Source organism: Zingiber officinale, chromosome 1B, assembly GCF_018446385.1.
Source record: "Zingiber officinale cultivar Zhangliang chromosome 1B, Zo_v1.1, whole genome shotgun sequence".
NCBI classification, from domain to species: Eukaryota; Viridiplantae; Streptophyta; class Magnoliopsida; order Zingiberales; family Zingiberaceae; genus Zingiber; species Zingiber officinale.
The window spans coordinates 168,298,037-168,324,048 of record NC_055986.1 but is presented as its reverse complement, the minus strand read 5'-3'; the positions used below and the strand labels follow the sequence as shown (position 1 = coordinate 168,324,048).

Genomic DNA, 26,012 nt, shown 5'->3' with positions numbered 1-26,012 from the left:
ATCATATCAGGCCCATAATTATGCTGAAATTTATCGTCACGTTGCAACACCTCTGAAGAGCTTTAAATAAATAATATATAGCATCGTTGGAGTCCTCGCGACACCAGAAACCCACAAGACTTAAAATGGGTGCAATAGGATCTGTCTAGGTCTATCAGTGGATTTTGACCGAAATCCACTAATAGCCCTAAGGTATTTGGATTTCTTCAAATTCACGTTCCCTAGGAAGGTTTGAGAGAGAAGCTAGATATGGTGTCAAAACTTAGTTTTAACTACTACCGATGAAGTTCTTGTGGCATGCCAATTGGTATAGAATAGTGCACCGGATTTGTTTCAATGAATAGCAACCACTGTCCTATTTTAGTTTTTAACCACAGCAACACTCATTTTGTTTAAGTCATAATTTCATTTTAGTTCAAATCAAATTATAAAACTATTTTATATTTCCAAGCACACCCTATAGACTTAAATCCAACTGTTGGTGCTAGCCTACTTGAATTTCTGAAAAATATCTCAACTACTAGCAAGTTTTTTATTTATAGACCTGAGATATCGATATGGTGTGAAATTTTAGATATCGGGATTAAAATCTTGGTTGTGATCAATGAACAAAACGGTCAAGGATGGATCATATAAGGCTCATATTGGGCTTAATATGATCCCATATCAAGCCCACAATAATGTTAACATTTATCGTCATGACTTAGCACCTCTGGAGAGATTTAAATAAGTAATATATAGCACCGTTGGAGTCCTCACAACACCAAAAACTCACAAGACTTAAAATGGGCGCAATCGAACATGTCTAGGTTCATCAATAGATTTTGACCGAAACCCACTAATGACCCTAGGATATTTGGATTTCTTCAAATTCACGTTCCCTAGGAAGGTTTAAGAGAGGAGAAGCTAGACATGGTGTCAAAACTTAGTTTTAACTACTACCGATAAAGTTCTTATGGCTTGCCAGTTGCACAGAATAGTGCACCTGATTGTATTCAATGAACAACAGACACTGTCCTATTTATTTTTCAAGAACAATACTTTTTTTTGTTTAAGTTGTAACTTAGTTAGAGTTAAAAACAAATTTATAACACTTTGAAATTTCCAACCCAACTTGTAGAGTTGAAATGATTGTTGGATTGAGCTTATTTTATTTTTGAAAATTCACAGCTGGTAGCGAGTTTTTAGTTTGTGAAATACAGATATAGTGTAAAGTATTAGTTCTGCCTTGTTTGTATTGGTTTACACTTCTAATAACATAGATAACACTATATTAAAAAATAAATACTACATACAAAGATATAATAGTAACATCACTTTGCACAAGATATACTGCATACAAAATATATGGATCCACTCCTTTTGCTTACAAAATATATAAATCAAGCAGAATATTCCTGTATATCTATACAAGTAGGTTAAGAACTAGGGGTTGACGATATTCTACAAGTCCTTCGATTATAGTCCAATTGTTTACACCGGCTGCATTTGATTTTTACCTTCCTATTATGTTTTAACTCAATTCGTGCCCTCTTTTGCCTACCTGGTTACACAAGACTACATGGACATAGAATTATAATGTTGTTTACGCCCCTAGACCAAAATTCCTTGCTTTGACAAGGGTAATAGTATTCATATATGTCGCATTCCAATTATGTGAATGAAAATAATGCTCATAATATGGAAGTGTATCCATGTTCCGGTGAATGATGACTACAATAGCATGTGAGGAAAGAAATCTTAAAATTTGAACTCCCCGCAGTTATAATATTTTCTTTCCAAATCAATAATGAATGAAGCACCCTGTCTCTATTTCCATTTCAGATTGAGAGTCGGGGTGGACTTTATATCGTCTAGCTTCTCTCTCCTTGAATCCATTTCTTTGGTAGCATGAGGTGTCAAAGCACCATATCATTTTGAGACTTCCTCCTTATGGTTAAAAAATCATTGAGCTATCTTTCTTCTGATATTATCAATTGCCTATTTATGGAAAGTTAACGTGTATACTTGAACAAAGTATTTAAACTTTCTATATAATTGGTGGTTAACATTGTGTATCTTCTCCCACTAAAGTGTGCATTAATCCATCTTTTAGGGTCAATGTTCTAAAGCCACTTATCGGCATCTGGATGTTTTTCAAGCATGGACTGTATTATGAGATCATATTAAAGTGTTGTGTTTGCTTGTGATGTTGCCCAAAATAAGCCTAAAATTGACCTACTGCTATTATCTGTTACCATATTGTAAGACATGTGGTGGCAACAGCAAGCAGGAGGTTGGATAAACTTTCCTAACTGCTAATATAATGTAGCGATGTTTATCTGATACTATGCTCATTGACTATGCATCAATAGCAAAAAATCTCTTCGTATGATAAAAAACCACTCCCATACAGACTCACATTCAACTTCAACGATTCCAAAGGCTACTATGAGGACATTGTCATTAGCATCAATTGTTGTAGTCATCAACAACACAGCCAGATACTTCCCTTTTAGATGTGTGGCATCAATTCTGATCAATATGCGTAGATAAGACCTGAATACTCTTCAACAAGATTCAAAACCTCAAAAACAACACTGAAACTGATTATCACCATTTCTGTGTAGTGTCACATAGGTTTCAAGATCCTTAACTCTTAACTCATGCAGATATAGTGAAAGATCTCTATATGCTTGGTCACAATCTCCAACGACCTTCTTCATCCCTTTCTCCCGAGCTATGTATGTTTTTCTATATGATATGGTCACTCCAAACTTAGCTTTTATATCTGATATAATTATACTTGGTTTGTACTGTTCATTAGCAATAAATTGCTCTTTAACAAAAGATGCTACAAAGGAGGAAGAGCATACTTAATGATCAACACTTTCCCTAATGGTGCCACATTAGTATTGCTTTACATATTTCGTAATAGTTAATTGTGCATCCTCCGAGCAACTACTCTCCATGTACATGATTGATTGAAGCAGATGACTTTAATTTTATTTTTTCGGGTGTCTACTGGGTTATATCTCATATGTTTTACTATGACATATTTCACAAGTGCATTCTTGAACTCTTATCGATATGGAAAAATTTGTCCAACACAAAATTCATGTTCATCTGTTGCCTCTTCAATTGGCCTTTGGAGTAATCGAGAATTTAGAATATATGGATCATCATCTATTAAAAACTCCTCTAAATCACTATACTGCTCTAGGAGAATTTCATATTATTCAATTTACATATCATCAGCTAAGAATCCTTGTACATCTTTATTGCATTGTAATTCCTCTCACATTCGAGTATAATGTCAATCCTCACTACTTCAAATAGGTTCAAAGTAATCAACAAGTGTTGTACAAGGATTCAGAACCTCATCTTCTAGAATACTTACTTCTTCATTTAGATCAAATGTCAAATTACTGCTTGTATTTCTATTTGTGTTCTGCACACCACTACTCAGAAGACGATGGAATATTTGTTATGGATAATTCTCCTACATTAGCTCCATGTCCCATGCAAGAATTTGCATCAAACATATTCCATATGTCAGAGAGAATTTTTTCAGTAATATGATCATCTATGATAAATACATTACAAACTAATTTAGCAAACTTACAATTACATAATCAAGTACTGTTGTACATACTAATTTAGCAAAGACTAAGTAACGATAGATATGGTGTACATATTAGATTTTCATAATTTATCAGTGGTTGTGACACAATCCGATTGATAAATCTAGAGTTTTTATAATCTTGCATAATTTCAACCACTAGGAAGGATTGAGCAAGGAAAAGGTATATGGTGCAAAAGTAAAGTTTTAACCAAAAATCACGTTATGCATGATATGATCCCATATCAGGCCCACATTGAAGCAGAAACTTCTCATAACGTTGGACGACCACTGAGAGCCCTAAATAAGCAATGGATAACACAATTTAACTTCTTGCAACACCATAAACTCACAACACATTAAATGGGTGTCAACAAAAATTTTGATCAAGGAAGAAAGTGAGCCTGATATGATCGCATATCGGTCCAATGTGTTGATACCTACCATATCAACCTAACATGCATGAGCAAGGTCTACCTGAGATCTAGCATCGCAGTGGAACACCTTGCAAACTGATTAAGTATCACAGTGGAGCACCTTGCAAACTGATTAAGTATCACAGTGGAGCACCTTGCAAATCAATATTTATTTTCTATGCATCCAATGACACCATAAACACAATTTTTATTATCACCCTTTGCTACCAAATTATATTTTTTTTACATGACAATCCTATTTTACAGTAGTAAATTTATACGTTAAATCTTTAACTATCTTCTTCTATTAATTTCACTCTTGTTAGAAATTTATCTTTCAACGCCAAAGTTCTTAATCGTTGTTATCATTTGAATTCGCCACTTAAAACTCTTACAATAATATCCTTAAACCCTAAATAATCTTTTACAATCCCGTAAAATAGCACAAAAAGGTATGACAAGCCGAGAAAGTTTATTATCATTTTACATTTACAAGATCGGAAAAAAGGAGGAAGGAAGAGAGAGGGGATAAGACTATGTACATACAAACTATAAAATAATTTTTAATTAAAAATATGACTTAGGTTACTTAGAAAAGAGTAAATAAAAAGAAAAAGTTGACTGGAGAGGTAAAAAAAAACTTTCATTTTTTTTATGCGCCCTTTGATATAAAGGTTATAGGCCTTTTAGTAAATATAATAGTCAATATACAGGCCTTTTGAGAAAAAAAACCGTATAATTATACTTATTCAAACCAACTTGCGACGCAATATGTAAGCTATAATATTGTTTTTGATGAGCTACAATTAATGCTGGTTCAACTAGTTGCTTGTTAAATATAAAAAACCTAATGGCTACGAAATTTAATGTTTAATGCAGAATCAAACTGCCAGACCAATTCAATTAATTGGAGAATACATATCAAAATGATCACTAAAATTCTTGCAAAAACAATCTTGACTATCTAGTAGCTCTGAAACATAAATCTTTTCAGCCGCAGCATGTTCACTTCCAAAAATAGCCATCTCAAGCAGCTGCAAAAGCCTTCTTGCCACCACTAGTAGACCCAGCAGGAATGACTTTCAGCACATTGAACCTTACGGTCTTGGACAAGGGCCTGAACAAGAGGATGAAATTGTCGGATCAAGGTTGGCATTGAATGTAATGAACATATCTAGTTGACAAAAGATTAAAACGTGGTGATGAAACGAGTCCTCAATCCCCCAGGATAAGTGATGAACACATTAAAGAGGTGAAGAGTTGCTACCTTTACTCTGCTTTGAAACACTTTCAATAACTAGCTGCATTGCAGAGAGGGGGAAATAAAATTCACCTGCATTGCCCGATAATGACATGGTCACCCTCCTTAACTCGGAAACAAGGAGAAATATGTGCTGGGATGTTGGAATGTCTCTTCTCATACCTTGTAAAAGAAAATTTCAAGTCAAGTTCACATTCTATCAGATGGAATCAATGGTAAAACAGTCATACACCTTTGATATTTCTTCACATAGTGAAGATAGTTTCTCCTGACAATAATGGTTCTGTTCATTTTGGCACTGTGGCACGTGCCAGCCAAAATGCGGCCTCTAATTGACACAGTTCCAGTGAATGGGCATTTCTTATCAATATAAGTCCCTGCAACAAAGGAAAAACAAAATTGCTTCATAGCAATACCAGCATGATTAATGACTTGTATCATCAAGTGTCATTGGGGGAGAAAAAACATGAACTGATAATCCCTAATTTCTGTACAATTAAACAAGTTAACTTAGAAGCACCATATACTAGTGAACTTTTCGTCCTTGGAACTGGAACACAACACTAAAATACTTTAAAAAGTTGTAAATCCTTGAATTGTGAGTATGGCATATATAAACTATATGTCGTATATGCACACACCTTGCACAATTTTTTTTTAAAAAAAAATCAAAGTGATATTGAATTTCATCAACTTTTAGCATGTAACAACAAAACATTAGTTTCCATAAATTGAAGATCATTTTTTGCCAATCATTTTCCAATTAACTGTTTGCCTATAATTTTCTACTAGAAGGAACACTAGAGCATACATCTCTCAGCAGATAATGTTTTGAGCAAATCCATAATTTCTGCATTTCATCCATCTAAGGCATGACAAACTAGGTCATTTTGATACCATTGCACCTATTTGTAGAATATGAAGTATCAGGATAAATATTAACTTCAAAATGATTTATGGAATCTAAGAATAACACCATTTTTTATAATCCTTAGAATAGTCATTAGCTCATTGGACGATAACAGGAGCAATAATAATAATATCCACCCAAATAAAACAATATAAGACTCAAATGAGCAAAACAAAACAATAAAACAAATAGCATAAATCATAGCTCTCACCTTCAATGGCTTCTCTCGGTGTCTTGAACCCTAGCCCAATGTTCTTCCAAAATCTATTGCCACCCTTACCTGGCTTCTTCCCCTTTCCAGATTTCTTCGAACTGCATTATCGACTATATTAGTAACCCCAAACAAAATAATTCAGTACTTTACAAAATTCACTATCTCACCTAAGGAACACTTTCGGCTGCTTAAGGAAGGCCTTCTCAGTCTGTTCCAGATTTATTTAAAGCAAAGCGACAGTCAGCCAACATGATATAATTCCTTACAAATCTAGGACGCATTCTTTAGACTAAAACCTCCTAATTCGACGACCATGATCAATTAAAACAGAAAACCCAGAAATTTGATAGTTTGCAATTCTAGAGAAAGAATACTCTAAAGCATGAACATATCTCAAATGAAAAGTTTTATGCAATTGAAAATACAATGCGAAGGGGAACTCAAGTCCTAAGATCCACAAGGTTTAGAAAATTCACATAAAACAAACATCAAGGGTTTCAAAACTCTAAAAAAAATGGACCTTGATACCATTACACCATGTAAGAAACTTCAAATTGTCTTAGAACAAGCTTGAGGTCTCCCTAGCGAAAATGATGAACCACAAGAAAAACAAAAACTAACAACATACCTACGGAAAGCTTAAGAAAGGAAAGCAGACAAGTGGTTCCTACCTGCTCCGCCATGATGCCCGACGGACAAGGAGATCAAGTGCAGCGAAAACGGTAGAAGTGCGTCGGCGGCTCCAACTGTAAACCCTACAAGTTGATATGTGGGTGAAGGCGGAAGGTACAGAGATCAACGGTCAGGATCAGGCAACGATAAGACGGGTTGGGTATTAAGAAACGAAATCCGACCCGAATTTTATTTAGATTGAATTTGAATAAGAGCAAAAAAAAATTGATGCTCCAATTTTTTTTTTAATAAAAATAAAAGTAGATTCCTTCATTTTAAAAAAAAAAAATTTAGAGCGAACTAATTTGCTCTACAAACACTTTTTTTAAAAATAATTTTTATATTTGTTTTAACAAAAAAGGCAGTAAAAATAATTGACGCGTACATCCGAATCGGGTTCAGTTTTATTATCGAATCTATTTCAAGACAGATTCAGTTTTATTTCTTATTTTGTGGAATACATTATTAATAATAATAATAATAATAAGTACAGGCAAGCAGACTATTTCTTTCCACTCTTTTTCAAACCAGAACCTCCGAATGATCCTTTCTGGGAGGCCTTGGCTCTAAGCTCCTTGAGTGCCTGTTTCATAGCAAGAGAGTAGGAACAGCAATTGATCAGTTACATAGAAAGATTAAAAGGAAGAGGATGTTTGAGTTATCTTGCCTTCTCTTCTTCTTTCTTCTTTTGCAAATTTGCCAGATCACTCTGTAAACACCAGAATAGAAGAATCAATGCTGAGAATTTTAAAATGAGTATTAAGGCTGAAATTTTCAGTTAGGACACAAGAACACCACAAGCATATAAGGAAAATACAGTTGATTCTGTGGCCTGGATATGCGACAAAACGTGAAGCACACCCCAGGACCAACACATAGAAAGTAAATTATGGTGACAAAGGAGGCAAGTGGAAAGGAGGAGGGGTTAGTTATATAGGGTACAGAGATTTACCTTCTACTGGTCCCGAGATTCGATGCCAAGACCTCATATGATAAACAACCATCTATTTACCACCTCAGTTATGCCCATAGAGGCTTCTATAGCCTTGATATAATCTATTCAAAGAGGTGTAGAATCCTAAACTTGGATCCTTAAGATGTGATGTATTAACACACAGTAGAGGTATCCATATAATACGGAATTACTGATAAACTTGAAACAGAAAGGGGGAGTAAATGTAGAAAAGAAGAGAAAAATAAGAGAATTGAAATAATTCCATAACCCAAAACTAAGATTAAACATCATGAAACACAATTTTGTTGGACATAAAAATGGGAAAGAACAATGCTCCAAAGGTAATAGATCCAGTGCTCATGGGCCAACAAAGAAAGATGCTCTCTAAGAAGGAGAGAGCATGAACGAATGTCTTTGTATTATCAGTCATTTGGTCTAATAAAGATGAGACGTAGTCTTCTAAATGACGGTTGAGATAGCCGCCTAGGCGGAGGTGGACCTCAACAGTACCACCATGAACCACACCACCTTATGTTTAGGAAGCAGTAAAATGTTTCCAATTCGGACTCAGGCGACACGTTTGGACGCGTCACTGGGCTCGGGCAATGTGTTCGAGCACGCACAATGGGCCTAAATGGCTAAATAGAATAGGTTTTTTTAAAATAGGATTTAATCGAAAGTTTAGATTAATAATTTAAATAATGATTGAGATAATTTAAATAGGCTTAATTAAAGTCCAATAAAATTATTCTATTAATTTAATATATATTTAAAAATATATTATTATTTTTTAATATATATATATATATATATATATATATATATATATATATATATTAACTTTTTTATTTTTAGTTAATATATTTTATAGAATTTTTTTAAAAAAATTTGTCCTTTATTTAATTTTTTATCCTTTAGTTAATATATTATTTAATTATGGATAAAAATAGTAAAAAAAAATCAATTGCCTAGACGGCTGCACCACCACTGCCATTTACAACACTGGATACAGTCAAGTGGACCGCTTTCACAATGTGAATTATAATAAAGATTCAAAATGAAAATTTAATTAAAAAAAACTCAGGATATAGTTATGGTTCTTTGTTTCAAATGGTAAGTTGATGACACATCAATAATAGTAAGTGCCTCAACTATGAAAAATCAAAGTAAGAGATATAAAAACTAGAAAAAAAAAAACCAACAAAATTGTGATTGTTTTTGGTATGCTAGCACCAATACTATCAAGCATCAAGGAACAAAGTCCAAAGATGGCAACGAGCTACTGTGACTTGCCAAGAGTGAGCTATATTTTCCAAATAGACAAGTGAACAATCAATCATGAATAAAAGGACATAAATAGCTTCAGACTAATTTAACCCTCTACAACTACGTTTTGAAGATTTTTTTTTAAAAGAAACACACACACACACACACCAGAAAACACACATTATGGAACAAAAACAACAAATGAGAAGAACCCATATTAGTCCCAACCATTTGGGACTAGCTACATAGATCTTATTCCACATTTGAACACCATGCAATGTCAAATTACCTTTTACTAGTGCCGCATAGAATTTTTTAGTCCCTTTTAATTACCTAAAATAGAACTATCTTGTGTCTCTCCTTTAGCATCTTCAACTCTACTAGGTTCTACTTCTCTATCAATAAAAAATATAAGGTAATCTTTAAGATATCCATCATACCTATTTACTTTAGTTTTATTATGTATTAGAGCTACATGTAATCTCAGATTGTAATTTCATCTTTCACAGTAACCTCATCCATCTATTTTAGAATTCACATCTTTAGAATCGATCGCACAACAGTCTAAAAAAAAGCGAAAAAATATTAGCCTCAAGAGCCCACCATTAGACTACATTATAGAAACTCTTCTCTTTTTCAACCACTCACTGATTATCATATTAATCATACACGGATAATGCCCCTTGCGAATAATATATCAAAAATAAGTTGACATTGAACATTAAACACAAAAACACTTCTACAAAATTACATTTGAAGTCTGTTTGCAACATTGAACTAAGGATTTCAAATAAATTAGCCGAACCTCATATAAAACCAGTCTAATCAGAAGTGAGAAAGAAAATCATGGTAAAAAGGACAGATTCATCCACACACGACAGATGTAAGGCAAACAGAGACAATCAAAACTCTAAATCAAGAGATTCATCATGTATTTGTCATTATTCTAAACTACGTAAGTATCAACAAACCGCAATTACCTCATCGTAATCCTTCTTGTCAGCCTTGGGCTGCTTGAGGGGCTTCAACTTCCCACCTGAATTTGACAAACGAGATAATCGGAATCGAAAGATTACAAGACAAATCGAAAAATACGAAAACAAAAGCGAAGAAACAACCTTGCTTGGACGACATGATCCGCTTCGGCTTGGTGGAAGAAGGGAAAGGCGGAGGCGAATCGAGGTTTTCCTCTGCTCGAGCGCATATCTTGATCCGCCAATAGACAAATAGATGAACGAGCCTGCTGAACGCGTGAGTGTCACGTGAGAACGTGTCCATCGGCTGGCCTTTTAAAAGGTCCGTAACGGAGGAGCCCAATTATTTCACTAAAAAAATCCTTTATAAAAATTCATGAAAATATTATTCTATATCGGAAAAATAAGACGTATACCCAAACCGTCTTATCGTTGCCTAATCCTAACCGTTGATCCATGTGCAGATCGATACATAAAAAAAAAATACAGATCTGTTGCATTAATAGACCTCAAGCTTGTCCTGAGACAATTTGAAGTTTCTTACATGGTGTGATGGTATCAAGGTCCAATTGTGTTTAGATTTTTGAAACCCTTGATGTTTGTTTTATGTGAATTGGCTAAACCTTGTGGATCTTAGGAATCGAGTTAATTCCCTTCGCATTGTATTTTCCATTGCGTAGAATTTGTTCATTTGGGATCTGTTCATGATCTCGAGTAGGCTTTAATTATCGAAAGTTACAGACTATCAAATATCTTGGTTTGGTGATGATAGTTAGTGAATAGACTTTGTAAGAATAATCTGAAGTTTCATGACAACGAGAGAAGGCAGTGAAGGTGAGAGCTATGATTTGTTATATTGTTTTGTTGTGCGATCATTTGATATTTTGATTCTTATATTGTTTTGTTTGAAAGGATATTATTATTATTATTATTATTATTATTATTATTATTATTATTATTATTATTATTATTATTATTATTATCGTCGTGATTATCAAAAATGCTATTATTCTTAGATTCCATAAAGCATTTTGAAGTTAACATTTATCCTGATACTTTACATTTTACAAATAGGTGCAGTGGTATCAAAATGACCTAGATTGTCACTTCTTTAGGCAAACACAAATGATCTTTGATTTATGGAAACTAATGTTTTTGTTGTTACATGCTAAAATTTGATGAAGTTCAATATCATTTTGATTTTTTTTTTTTTTTTGGAAAAATCGTTGTGCAAGGTGTGTGCATACATGGCATGTAGCTTTTCGTATGTCATACTCACAATTCAATAAATTACAACTTTTTAAAAGAATACTAGTACTATGTTCCAGTTCCAAGGATGAAAATTTCGCTAGTATACCGTGCTTAAATGTTTAGCTTGTTTAATTGTACAGAAATTAGGGGCTATCAGTTCCTGTTTGTTCTTCCTCAATGACACCTGCTGATACAAGTCATTAATCACTTTGGTATTTCAAAATCATACTTAAAAATTGATGGATATTTCATTGGAATTGAGCCTTTAGAATGTAAATGGATCCTAAAGAAGAAATATAAGACTGATGGAACAAGACAAGACTAGTGGTAAAGAGATTCATACAAAAGGAAGGTCTTGACTTCTTTAATTTGATACATATTCACCAATAACAAGGATCACATTTATTTGAATACTTATTGCTATTCCTGCAATACATAATCTTGAGATATATCAAATGGATGTAAAAATAACCTTTTTAAATGGTGAATTAGAAGAACAAATATATATGAAGTAACCTCAAGGGTTTGTGGCTAGAAAATAAGGTGTGTAGACTCGTGAAGTTACTATATGGGTTAAAACAAGCACCGAAATAGTAGTATAAAAAATTTGACAAAACTATGATGTCAAATGGATTTAAAATAAATGAGTGTGACAAATGTATATATATCAAAGACACACTTGACTCGTTTGTTATTATCTATCTATATGTAGACGATATGCTCATCATGGTACTAATCATGATATAATCATGACTACTAAGAAGATGTTGACCAAAACTTTTAATATGGAAGATATGGGTATAGTGGACGTTATACTTGGAATTAAGATCGATAAAATATTAGATGAAATTATCCTTTCACGGTCTCATTATTGAGACAGTACTAAGAAAATTTAATATATATAATCTTTCCCCTATAAAAACATTGATGAACTTAAGCTTGCACTTAGCTAAGAACCATGGTGAACCTGTATCCCAATTGAAATATTTGAGCATAATTGACAGTTTGATGTATATCACTAACTGCACATGTCCAGATATTACATATGTGGTCAATAAATTAAATAGATTTATGAGTAATCCAAATGATGACCATTGGAAAACATTAATAATGGTTCTTAAATATTTAAGATATACCTTAGAATATGGATTATATTATACAAGATATTCAGCGGTACTAGAAGATTACTGTGATGCAAATTAGATATCTGATACAAAAGACTCTATATCCACCAGTGGCTATTTATGTACCATTGGTGGTGGAGTAGTATCATGGAAATCCACGAACAAACCTGCATAGATCGATCAACTATGGAATCTGAATTTATAACCTTAGATAAAGCCACAGAAGAAGCAAAATGACTTCGTAACATCTTAGAAGATATCCCATGTTGGGAAAAAATAGTGCATATCGTGATGATATATTGTGATAATCAATTGACAATTGTAAGGGCACAAAATATCTTGTATAATGGTAAGTCATGACATATTCGTCAACGACACAATACCATTAGGTCGTTGATCTCTAACGGAGTTATCTCTGTCGATTATGTCAAATCAAAAGATAACTTGGCGGATCCATTTATAGAAGGGTTGAATAGAGAGCAAATATACTGCACATCAAGAGGAATGAGATTAAAAATCTATAAAAAAGAATATTCAGTTCTAACACCGATTTGAATAAACCGCTACTGAAACCACTCTTAATGATTCAACTATTAAAAGCAATCTTGAAACTACTGATATTGGATACATTTAGCAGCGGTTCTATGTTAAATACTGCTACTAACTGTTTCTATTGCTCTAATTTCAAATAATAGTTATCAAACAGTACACTTTTAACAACCATTCTGTAAACCAGTCTTATCGAAGTTAAAATTGATCAATATTTTTTTTAAAAAAATAACAATTAAAGTATACAATTTACTTAATGTAATTTTATTTTGTACATCTCAAATTTAAATTTATTTATTTAATATAAATATTTATTAGTCAAACAAATTATTCTTTAAATAACTTATAAAATCTTAATTTTATTTATATCGATTTTCATTCTTTTCTTATTTTTATTTTTGTTAAAAGAAAATTCTTAATTTATATATACCAATTTTCTTTCTTTTCTTATATGTATTTTTCTTAAATTTTTTTCCTTAATATTTCTTTCCTAAACACATAACTTTCATTCCCGGCATCGCACGTAACTTCCACACCTTCATCTTCCTCTATCTAGCTATCTCCGAAATTATAAATCTCATGTAAAAAATCTTTCCTCTTTTTCTATTCAACTCTGAACCTAGATCTCACACCAAAAACTTTTCTTCTTCCTCTATTCAACTCCAAAATCGTAAATCTCACTCTGAAAAACCTTTCTCTTTCTTTATTCGATTTTATCCATCCTCCAATTCGCACTACTAGAATATAACTTTGATATTTTTTTATAAATATTTTATAATGACATTTATTAAAAATTATTTATTTTAAAATTAAAAATAATATTAGATTATTTATGATCAGAATATTATTAAATATTATTATTATTTATATAGAACCATTATTTTTAAAACATATTAACCTTATTATTTTTTTCTCTTAAATTTTTACTTTTATTAGCCTCTAATAGCAAGTAAAGCTAACCTAAATATTTTCCTTTCCACTTTTCAACATCAACTAGAACCAAAGTCCTTTCCATAGATCATCTTAGTTTCATATTCCCATAGATAATCAAAATCGTTTACTAAACCTGACATTGATGGACTTATTAAGAATAAATATATAGTAAAAAAATTATTAATTAATTATTTAATAATTAACTAGCATATAAAATTATTAAGTGATTATAAATTAATAAATAAATGAATAAATATGTCTCTTAATCTTCTCCTAATTACTAAGAATAATAATATAACAAAAAGAAACTATTGACTAGTTATTAAATAATTAACTAACACATAAAAATATTAATAGTTGTAGTCTAGTTGGTTAGGATATTAGGTTATAATTTAGGAGATCTAGGTTCAAATTCTAGTAACATCTAATATCTTTTCCAACTTTAAAAGAAAATAAAAATAAAAATAGGGTTAACGGGCACTTGACTCCATGAGTAAGCATGAGAAGAGATCAGATGAATGAGGAGTCCGAGGGCATAGGTTAGAGGTTAGCCGATCTCATATTAGGTAAGACCAGTACGTAAGCCGGATCTAATAGGAGGCGCAGTTAACAGAGACTACAAGACGCAGACCAGGTCGGGGAGTAGAGGTAGGTAGGGCAGAGTTCGTCGAGGGAAGAGAAAGATGTAGGAGAGTATTATTGATTAACACGTGACGATGCGGTCAATAGAATAGTAGTAGCAGTAGAGTTCAAACAGTTAGCGCTCCTCACTGCCATGCAACCTTTAGGAGCTGAACCGAAGCTGCTAAAAAAGTGTTTAGATCCCAAGAACCACATGCATGGTAAAGCATCCAAGGCTCAGATCCCTAATTGAATGTGAAAGCGAAGGGTATCGACAGATAGAGCTCGAGTGAATATTATGCGAGAGGGGCGACGGAAAGGAGTCAGCGACCGATAGGTCGATTGTAGACGTAAGGATAGAGCTCGACTGATAAGGAGAGGGGCGACTACAACGAGACAGCGACCGATAGGTCGAATGTAGAGACAGATAGAGCTCGAGCGAATATTATGCGAGAGGGTATCTTTAGATATGCTCGACTGATAAGGTAAGAGTAAATGGCCTAAAGCCATAAAATACTTATGATGGAGAGAGGTTGCTATGGGGCGAAGAGCTGAAAAGAAAGCCGAACTGGGATGAATCTCACAATTATAAGCAAGATCTCCTAGACCCGGCTGATGAATCATTTAATAGAGACTTCCGCACCCTCGCTTCTTGGATGTCTAATTTCGGATGCCAACAGGAAGAGGATTAGGCTCAGTTGAGTAAAGAAGAAAAGAAGAGAGAAGGCGGGTAAATATCCCATTAGCCTGAGCGGGATTATCCCATTAGACTGAACGGGATTCCCTGGTATCCCTTTTGAAAGCATTCCTCTTAGCATACCCTACTACTGAACTAAGGCTCCAATTCGTTCTTGGATAAACCCATGAACCTCCTTGGCTAAACCTATGCTCCTGTTTATGCTCTGGTTAAGAGCCTGAGGTCGGCGAGTCTACCTCTAGAATTAGAAGTGGTTTGAAATCGTTGTTATATGTATAACGTGTAAGATTGGTTTTAAATCATACCTATAAAGTATAATAGGAGTGATTTTTTTAATTTTTACCAATGGTTACTGATCCTGTCTGGAAGCTGAGAAGACGAACCTGCCGGTGTGACGTGTCTGGAAGGTTGACCGTGTCCTCATGACCCGGGGGTGAGCTGTCCTCTACGTTGACCGGATCGTCAGAGGTCCTCCTCCGGTCAACTGTACCTGCATCCAGCGACCGGGTTCCCCCGGTCTCTGGTACCTCGGTGCTCGAGGCGAATCCCACAAATGTATGAGTAACCAGATAATAACAGAATAGTAGTAAAATAAACAGATACCGAGTACGAGAACGTACCCTGGCCCCCGCGCCCTCGGATGGATGGATGAGCTAGTCGCGTCGCTAATCGAGTCGCAACGGCCCGGAACAATGCAACGGCTCACAGGCCGATATATGGCGGTGGCTCGCAGGCTAGATGATACGAATAACTCACAAGCAAAATAACAATATAAATAGCGAAACACAACACGGCTCTATGGCCAAAACCCCATCTCGGCTCGGAGGTCGAAGCGAACAAACAATGCGTGGGCGGTGGCTGCCCTAAGGATACCAACGTCCACTGAAGACAGCGGTTGTGACCGTAGGGGGAGGTAGTGGTGGCTGCCGGCAGGTGACAATGGCTGCCTGGAGGTGCCGGTGGCTATATCCGCAGTCACTGGAGGCGGCAATAACAGCTGGAAGTGTCGGCGAACGCTGGCGTGATAGGATGGCCGCGACAGCAGTGGCTTGAGGCGGCCCTGGTCGCTGGGACAGCGCCCATTGGGGCGGCGCTGGTCGCTGCGGACAGCGTCCGCTGGGGCGGCGCTGGTCGCTGCAGACAGCGTCCGCTGGGGCGGCGCTGGTCGCCGGGGACGGAGCCTACCGGGGCGGCGCTGATCAGGCTCTGAGGTGATGCCCGCGTGGAGAAGACACAGCAGCCCCCCTCCCTGTGCTTGACGGCGGCTCCCTCGAAAACCACCCCTCTATGGAGGGGAGAAGAGATGGAGACCGGCGGTATGCGGCGGTCGATGACCAGCGTCGGCGCTGGCGCTGAAGGGAGGTAGGGGAGAGAAGAAAAGCAGCTCCGGTGGCTGCGTCAGGCGCCGGCGAAGTACGCAAGGGGCAGCTCCCTCCTTGGCTGGCGGCGGAAAAAACCCTTTCCCCCTCCCCCGTTTCTCCCTGGCGGCGCCCGCCACAAAAACGCGAGCCCCCCTTCCCTCTCTCACACGAACCGGCTACCCAATACCCCCAAAACCCTCCACCTCCCTAATGACGCATATGCCCTTTGACCTCCCATTAATTCCTCCCATGCCACATTCATATCCGGAACACAAGCCTCCCCTTCAAGTCTAGTCGAAGGAGGCGTGAGTCCGACTGACTGGACAAGTCTATCGCCAAGGGCGGAACCGCTCACGATATCAAAATCAAATCGCTGAACCCAAAGTATACTGTCTCCAGCGACCGGTCGCTATAATAATGGTGTCGCATGAGATAGTACTCGTGTCGAGCGGATCAAATCTGTAACCGGACCAATGCCTAGTACGCAGCCACGAAGATACCGACCGGACGATCGAAGTGATGCCGATCGGGTGGATAGACGGCGAGCGGACAACGCCGAACGAGCGATAGAGAAAATGACGATCAGTCGATCATGAAATGCTGGCCTGACGTGCTGAATGAGCAGCATCGAGAATGGTCAACGAGCGAACATGAAATGCTGGTCCGGCAGTCGAGTAGCGAGGAGTTGGCAACGCTGAACGAGCGATCGGAATGATGCCGATCGGATGGATAGATGCCGGACGAATGCTGTCGTGCGAACGATCGTAATGCTGCCGATCGGATGTATAGATGTCGGACGGACGATGCCGCGCGTGCGACTGCGGTGACGTCGATCGGTCAGATAGATGCCTGGCGGACGATGCCGCGCGTGCGACCGTGGTGACGTCGATCGGTCAGATAGATGCCGGGCCGCGAGGACTGCTCGACCCCGAACGGGGGAGATAGATGCTCGCGACGGCTACTCGACCCAAACGGGGGAGATAGATGTATGATATACTGGTCCGATATACTGGTCCTCCCGGCCGAACGGCTCGGGGGCCTTCGGTTTCGAGCGCTTGGCTCGAATAATAACCTTTCGGCCGAACGGCTCGGGGGCCTTCGGTCCTCGAGCCTATGGCTCGGATATAAACCTCCCGGCCGATCAGCTCGGGGGCCTTCGGTGATAACTTGACCCCGAACAGGGGAGATAGAATATATGATATGCTGGTCCGTGCAGAGGTCTTCAGCCCGGGAGGTTTATAGTCGCCGGCCCGACTGCGTCCCGACTCTTGGTCGATCGCCCGGGAGGTTTATAGTCGCCGACCCGACTCTCGATTTTTAACGACGGTGCTCGTCGGTCTCCAAGTGAGACTACACACCCGGCCGAACGGCTCGGGCCTTCGTCGTCGAGCGCTTGGCTCGGAAAACCATATACCCGGCCGACCGGCTCGGGCCTTCACATCGAGCGCTTGGCTCGTATATAATCCTCCCCGAGGTAGTCTCGGCTAAAATGTACCTGGCCGAGCGGCTCAGGCCTTCGCTCCCTGAGGTAGTACTCAGCTAAAATGTACCTGGCCGAGCGGCTCAGGCCTTCGCTCCCTGAGGTAGTACTCAGCTAAAATGTACCTGGCCGAGCGGCTCAGGCCTTCGCTCCCTCAGCTAAAATGTACCTGGCCGAGCGGCTCAGGCCTTCGCTCCCTAGCGACCAGCGGAGATCTGCATTAGCTCCCTACTCCCGAACACCCGTGGAGTTAGGAGAACATAAGACACTCTTCAGAATGCAAGGCAATAACCTCCCTTTATCATCTTGAACAGCGCAGGGTTTTGGTTTCCCATCCTGCCATAATAGTATGCAGCCCGGCCGAACAGCTCGGGGTCTTCGTGATACCCTTCCCGGCCGAACAGCTCGGGGATATTTACGATAATCTCGACCTAACCGAATGGTTGAGGCCTCAAATTTCAAGCGTCTAGCCCGTATCACCTACGCAGCCCTGCCTAGTGGTTCGGGGTCTTCGATTTCGAACGCTGCTTACATTCTATACGCAGCCCGGCCGAGCGGCCTGGGGTCTTCGGGATATCCTTCCCGACCGAACGGCTCGGGATCTTCTATTTCAAGCATCGCTCGTATCCCATACGCAGCCCGGCCAAACGGCTCGGGGTCTTCGGGTTCGAGCCCTTGGTTCGGATATAAACCTCCCGGCCGATCGGCTCGGGGGCCTTCAGTACTAGTACAGATCATATAACTGACAGAACAAATAACAGAAAAACTGACCGTGGTCATGAGGATGGCAGAACTATCCGGCGTCGTTCATCTTCACATTCCAGATCAGGCGCGTTCCCACAGACGGCGCCAATTTGATCCTGTCTGGAAGCTGAGAAGACAAACCTGCCGGTGTGACGTGTCTGGAAGGTTGACCGTGTCCTCATGACCCGGGGGTGAGCTGTCCTCTACGTTGACCGGATCGTCAGAGGTCCTCCTCCGGTCAACTGTACCTGCATCCAGCGACCGGGTTCCCCCGGTCTCTGGTACCTCGGTGCTCGAGGCGAATCCCACAAATATATGAGTAACCAGATAATAACAGAATATTAGTAAAATAAACAGATACCGAGTACGAGAACGTACCCTGGCCCCGGGGGGGGGGGGCGCCCTCAGATGGATGGATGAGCTGGTCGCGTCGCTAATCGAGTCGCAGCGGCCCGGAACAATGCAACGGCTCACAAGCCGATATATGGCGGTGGCTCACAGGCCAGATGATACGAATAACTCACAAGCAAAATAACAATATAAATAGCGAAACACAACACGACTCTATGGCCAAAACCCCATCTCGGCTCGGAGGTCGAAGCGAGCAAACAATGCGTGGGCGGTGGCTGCCCTAAGGATACCAACGTCCACTGAAGACAGCGGTTGTGACCGCAGGGGGAGGTAGTGGTGGCTGCCGGCAGGTGACAATGGCTGCCTGGAGGTGCCGGTGGCTATATCCGCAGTCACTGGAGGCGGCAATAACAGCTGGAAGTGTCGGCGAACGCTGGCGTGATAGGATGGCCGCGACAGCAGTGGCTTGAGGCGGCCCTGGTCGCTGGGACAGCGCCCATTGGGGCGGCGCTGGTCGCTGCGGACGGCGTCCGCTGGGGCGGCGCTGGTCGCCGGGGACGGAGCCTACCGGGGCGGCGCTGATCAGGCTCTGAGGTGATGCCCGCGTGGAGAAGACACAGCAGCCCTCCTCCCTGTGCTTGACGGCGGCTCCCTCGAAAACCACCCCTCTATGGAGGGGAGAAGAGATGGAGACCGGCGGTATGCGGCGGTCGATGACCAGCGTCGGCGCTGGCGCTGAAGGGAGGTAGGGCAGAGAAGAAAAGCAGCTCCGGTGGCTGCGTCAGGCGCCGGCGAATTACGCAAGGGGCAGCTCCCTCCTTGGCTGGCGGCGGAAAAAACCCTTTCCCCCTCCCCCGTTTCTCCCTGGCGGCGCCCGCCACAAAAACGCGAGCCCCCCTTCCCTCTCTCACACGAACCGGCTACCCAATACCCCCAAAACCCTCCACCTCCCTAATGACGCATATGCCCTTTGACCTCCCATTAATTCCTCCCATGCCACATTCATATCCGGAACAGTTACGAAAACCGCTTTGAGAGGATATAGGGACAGCGACAAGAGAAGCAGTTTTCAAACCGTTGGTAAAAGCGTAGGAGTGGTTGAAAGACGCTCTTAAAAGTCAAAAAAACCATCCCTATATGGGTGTTTTTTTTGTAATGTAATAACCCAACATTGTTGATTGGAGATTCCAAAATCTTGGTTCAACGGGACAACGAAATTATGAAAGTTTGCATGGGCACTTGGACTAGTTCCCCTCTCATTCCTAAGATGGAAATGTACTACCTACGATATATAGTGAGGTTAAATTATAAGCTTTTAATAACTCCTATACTTGAAAAAGTAGAGTATGATAGGTACTCTTTATAGGAGGTCACATATATAAGTATGAAGACGAGTCACATCAATGGAATACCTATGAATCTAAGATGTTGCCCATGACCAAAACAGACAAAATAGTGAGAACTATAAAGAAGTAAGAGAAGTTATTGTGTATGTACCATTATCTAAGTTTACATAAATGGCTGAGTAGTTCAAGATATCATATTCACTAAGTAGCCTAGTAAATTCGATAGTACTCTACTATAGAAGGTTCAATGTCACAAGCTATCTCTCCTGATGTAATAATTTTTCGATTGAACTCTCCTTACACGATAACATGCATGCATTAATTTTTATTTATATGAGAGATTGTTGGAAATTTAATGTGAATGAGAAATTAAATCTTGATTGTTGGATCAAGATTGACAAATCTTGTTCATTCAACTTAAAAGGTTTAAATGTCCTTTGGATGACTAAATCTCATTCATTGATTTCTAAAGGGTGGCATCTAATGAAGAGATAATGTGTCTCTTAGGAAAGGATGTGATCTACATCATCCAATTCAAAATGGATGAATGAGATCTAATTGAACCAAGAGATTCTTATACCCCTTCATTTAGTATAAATAAGGTTCCTCACATTCTCATTTCAATCACTCAATTCCTTCAAAGCAAAGTAAGTATTGCAATCCATACTTGTATTGGAGAGTTCAAGAAGCTTCTCGGTTCAGAGGTCATGCGATTTGCAGTGCTGCTATCGCAATATATAGTCATTGTATACGATTGTCGTGTTCCATGAGCACCGTGTGCAGGGCAAATTCATTTTAAAGAGAAAGAATCTAACTTTAATCTTGACTTCGTCAAAACGATGGGATATCATCATTCTACTATATATATATATATAGTAGTGCAATTTAAGCGTGGGCAGAATGATGACATCCCATCGTTTCATCGTTTTGACGAAGTCGAGTACCATCGTACTTTCACATTTAAAAATTATTAACTTTTTCTTATTTGCAGAAAGAGCCGTTGTATTTTTTTTTATCATTTGGAAAGGATGGGAAAATTATTTCGGGTACTTTCTCTTTCCAAGGTCCTTTTCAACAAATGGTCTTTGCTGCACAGCAGATTTTATGATTAAAATGTATTGAGGTAAATTAATAAATTGAATAGGTCACCATATGAGATATGAACGGGTAATTTTTTTAGTTTTGTCAGAAGTCGACCTTCTCCATTTCTACGAATCTAACCACTCAGCCATGCCCAGGCTTCTCTCCAAGTTTCTGACTCGGTGTTGAATGGTGAATTGTTCCGGCAATGCTGGTATAGCAGCATAATCCAAAGGGAAGAGGAAAAGACCGAAGGGGTTGGTAGTGAGAAGGCAAGAGAAAATCCTGACGAAGTCCTTTTTAAGACAATGAGGTGGAAGAAGAAAGTGAAGAACGAGTCCCTCTAATGGTGTGGCAGCCGCAGAGTCTCCATGTGTTTTTCATAAGTTAAGATATCTACCTATTTGAATGGAAAAGTCAAAGATAGGCAAGCTCAAAACCTACTAATTACCAAGACGAAAATTGATTAGTCGACCTAGCAGATTGGACAAGCTCAACTTGCCGATCGGGATGAGGATCGCCGCAAGGGCGGAGCCAGGTTGAAGGCTACCCGGGCTGTAGCCCGGGTAGCCTTCAACCTTGACAAAGGGATTTGCCATAGATTTACTATGGGAGAAGCAAAAATAATGGGAGAGAAACGAGAAATAGCCCGGATGACGGTGTTGTCGTTGACGCTTGTAGCCCACCTCCCATGATCAGCCCAGGCAAATCATCCGGGCTGGCTCCGCCATTGGATCGCCGACCGACCGAGATGAAGATGGCATGTCCAACTGAGGTGATCAGACAGGCTCCACGTGTTTTTCACAAGTCCAGATATCGGCCTACGTTGATGGAAAAGTCATAGATAGATCAGCCCAAAATCTATCAACCGAGACAATAAAGTTGCTTAGCCGACCAAGTAGATTGGACAGACTCAACCTGTTGACCGGGATGAAGATCGCCGGCCGATCGGAATGAAGATTGCATAGCCGACTCAGGTGATCGGACAAGCTCATCCTGCCGACTGGGACGAAGGTCGCTCAGCCGTCTTAGATGCTGATTTATGATTACTCCTGAACAACTATACCCCGGACCCTCGACGATGACAAGGTTCTCTTGAGAGTCATGCCTTTGACGTGAACGGGTCCATTAAACTGAGAATCTATTAGTATTAGTACGTAATAACATTCAATAGGTTAAAGATGTAATAGCATTCGATAGGTTAAAGTGAAGGATTGAGGGCATTAATGATCATCCATAACGTGCCCATTAAATAATAATAATAATTAGCACACTTGAAGGTGTAAAATCGATAAGGAAAATAAATGTTCACTAAGATTTCAAAAAGATTTTAATGAAAAAGTGAAAACAAGAAACAAAAATAGTGTTTAAGAATTTTTTATGTAAAGAAAAGAGAGTGAGGAAAGGGAAAGTTTTTCCTTTTATAAATATTTTCCATCCAAAAATGGAAGTAAATGGGAAAACTTTTGTTTTGTTGGAGGGAACAAATTTTTTTTATACCAAATATACCTTTTATAATTAAAAAAAAATTCATGATGAATAAATTTATTGACTACACCATATCACATATATAATTAGAGTTATAAAAATTTAAAAATTATAAAAGTCAAATAAATATATTATTAAGTATTTCCCTTTCACCTCTTCCAACTCCCAAATATAAAAAAAAAATAATTTACTTACTTTTTTTTCCCTCCACTCTCACATAAAACACATCATTATCCTTTCATCATTTCTCTCTCTTTTTTTTTCTTTTCTCTTATTTTCTTTTCCCTTTGCTCTCGGATTATGATATAATGACAAGATATTTAGATTGTCACTCAAACACTCATAGTTCGAGCCTCAGTTATGATTAATTTGTAAGAATTTTTTCCTCCAAATGAGACGAACTACCTGCTATCAACACTTCGATATTACCTAACCGAATTAATCATTTTATTTTTATTTTTATTTCCTTTTCCCTTCCAACTTCCAAATTAAGCATAAACTTCGGGGAGATGATTCCTCCCTTCTTCTTCCGAGAGTCTTTGGTGCAGGAACAATCCCTATTTATCAAATTTGGAGTTTGTTTATGAGAATATTTGTGTGTCAAATTTAAGATAAATTTAGCAACTTTATTTTTCTGTAATCTTTTTCTATAAAATCACACAGGTGATCTGGAATTTGAGGGGAAAAAATCAGGATTATTGAGTAAAATTTGGAAAGAAATCCCTATAACAAAATTATAAAATCAGGGGAAAGAAGCCGTCGCCTGCCTTATCGCCGCCACATTCACGTCCCATGGTTGGCCGCGGCTGGTCTGATCTGCCGCTGGATCTCTTCTTCCTCGTCTTCTCCAAACTCTCCCTTCCTCAATTTCTCCGCTCAATGGCCGTCTGTGTTTCGTGGTCGGCTGCCGTCTGCGATCTTTCCACGCGCGGCAGATGCTTTAAGTTTCGCGGGCAGAGCCCCTGGCTCGTGCTCTACCACAATCCCAAGGTCGACCCATCCGCCATCACCTTCTACGCCTTGGACGAGCGAAGGGAGTACACCATCCCCGTCCCGGACCCTCCCATAAGCGACCGAATCTTCCTCGGCTCTGCTCACGGTTGGATCATCACGATCGACGTCCGCCTCCGGTTGCAACTCCTGAACCCGATCACCGGCGCGCAGATCGACCTCCCTCGCCTGAGCCGCGTCTTCCCCTCCGAGCACACCCACCCCATCCGCGACACTGCAGGATGCCTAATCGGCTTCGAGATGCCGATACCAGTGTACGACGGGCAGGTACGGTGTGGAAACAATTATATCGAGTGTCTAGAACAGGTTCACCTCAAAGCCATCCTATCTGCTGATCCGTCGCTCGGAGATGGCTACACCGTGGCGCTCATCCAGTATCCTCCCGGAAGAATCTATTTTACCCGCTCCGGCGACGAGATATGGTTCGACTTAAATAACCCCATTTTAATTGAAAATATGGTCTTCCATCAAGGAAAACTGTATATGAGTGCCCTTTCATTTCCGGCAGTGTATGTTTGTGACTTAGCCCAAATTCAACATGGCGAGATGCCCAGATTTAGAGTGGTCGATCAATGTGCAAGTTCTAACGTGCTCTTACGCTACTTGTTTGAAACTCCTCAAGGGGATCTTTTGAGTATTTGGAGGGAGAAAGATACAAAAACTGCTAAGACCATATCATTCAAGGTGCGCAAGGTGGTGATAGATGATGAGGAGAAGCCAAGTAAAAGACTAGAAAAAACGATGGACATGGTAGAGATTATTAACTACTTAAAAGGCGGCAGGGCGGTGATGGATAAGCAGATTCTTCAAAGAGAAGAAGCGAAGGAGGACTTGGGAGACTTGATCATCTTCTTAGGCGGCCGCAAACCACTTTGCCTTTCTGCTTGTGATTTTCCACACTTAACGCCTAATTCTATATATTTTACAGATGACAACATATTTCGAGATCCAGAGTTTGAAGCCTACTATCGGAGAATGTTTGAAGAACGAAATTTGCAGAGGTTTAATGTCTACTTTTACCATTGCTGCATTCCGGCATTGTTTTTGGAGCGAAAATGGTTCAGAAAAATTCTGAATTGTCCGAATTCCTTTAGCATCGACAAGACTTGGGTCCGATTATATTGGCAGCCTCCCTCAAACTTCATTAATTAGTTAGTCTATAATCAGTTTTATGTTAAAAACATTTGTATGTATATTATATGCAGTGTGTTTGTTTTTTTTAAAAAATATTTATGGTTTTTGAAATGTATGATTTCGTATATATTTTTAATCTTTAAGTTTCTCGCAGCTTAAAAAATCATTAGCAAATGAACAATTTAAGGAGAGAAAAATATTGGGTTGCAATATAAAATTGGTTAGTTTTCGATCTAGAGATTTTTTTTTTGGGTCCTTTCATGGAGGCCGTGGAATAAGGAATTCAAATGATTAATTTCAAATTGTGTTACATTGATGACAAAAGATGAATACGTTCGTCCCAACGTAATAAATTGTGTTACATTAACAATTTAAGGAGAGAAAAAAATATTGGGTTGCAATATAAATTTGGTTAGTTTTCGATCTAGAGATTTTTTTTTGGGTCCTTTCATGGAGGCCGTGAAATAAGGAATTCAAATAATTAATTTCAAATTGTGTTACATTGATGACAAAAGGTGAATACGTTCGTCCCAGCATAACAAATTGTGTTACATTACTCAATAGGTACAGGGC

General features: G+C 39.0%; 3 protein-coding genes across 3 annotated transcripts; 1 reads left to right on the top strand and 2 right to left on the bottom strand.

Moving 5' to 3' along the window:
- Positions 1-4,879: 4,879 nt before the first annotated feature.
- Positions 4,880-7,333, bottom strand: LOC121990646 (40S ribosomal protein S11). The gene is made up of 6 exons (XM_042544753.1): positions 7,074-7,333; positions 6,570-6,610; positions 6,400-6,500; positions 5,511-5,655; positions 5,351-5,440; positions 4,880-5,134 (listed from the first exon to the last, which is right to left on the bottom strand). The coding sequence occupies exons 1-6, from the start codon at positions 7,083-7,085 to the stop codon at positions 5,044-5,046; spliced, it is 480 nt and encodes a 159-aa protein (XP_042400687.1). The 5' UTR covers positions 7,086-7,333; the 3' UTR covers positions 4,880-5,043.
- Positions 7,334-7,456: 123 nt separating this feature from the next.
- On the bottom strand, positions 7,457-10,603 carry LOC121990657 (translation machinery-associated protein 7-like). The gene is made up of 4 exons (XM_042544764.1): positions 10,414-10,603; positions 10,276-10,331; positions 7,742-7,783; positions 7,457-7,657 (listed from the first exon to the last, which is right to left on the bottom strand). Exons 1-4 carry the CDS (start codon positions 10,571-10,573, stop codon positions 7,577-7,579), a joined length of 339 nt encoding a protein of 112 aa, XP_042400698.1. The 5' UTR covers positions 10,574-10,603; the 3' UTR covers positions 7,457-7,576.
- A 13,411-nt stretch (positions 10,604-24,014) lies between these two features.
- On the top strand, positions 24,015-25,541 carry LOC122019723 (putative F-box protein At4g22660). Its single transcript, XM_042577250.1, has one exon. It carries the CDS (start codon positions 24,087-24,089, stop codon positions 25,455-25,457), a length of 1,371 nt encoding a protein of 456 aa, XP_042433184.1. The 5' UTR covers positions 24,015-24,086; the 3' UTR covers positions 25,458-25,541.
- Positions 25,542-26,012: the final 471 nt, after the last annotated feature.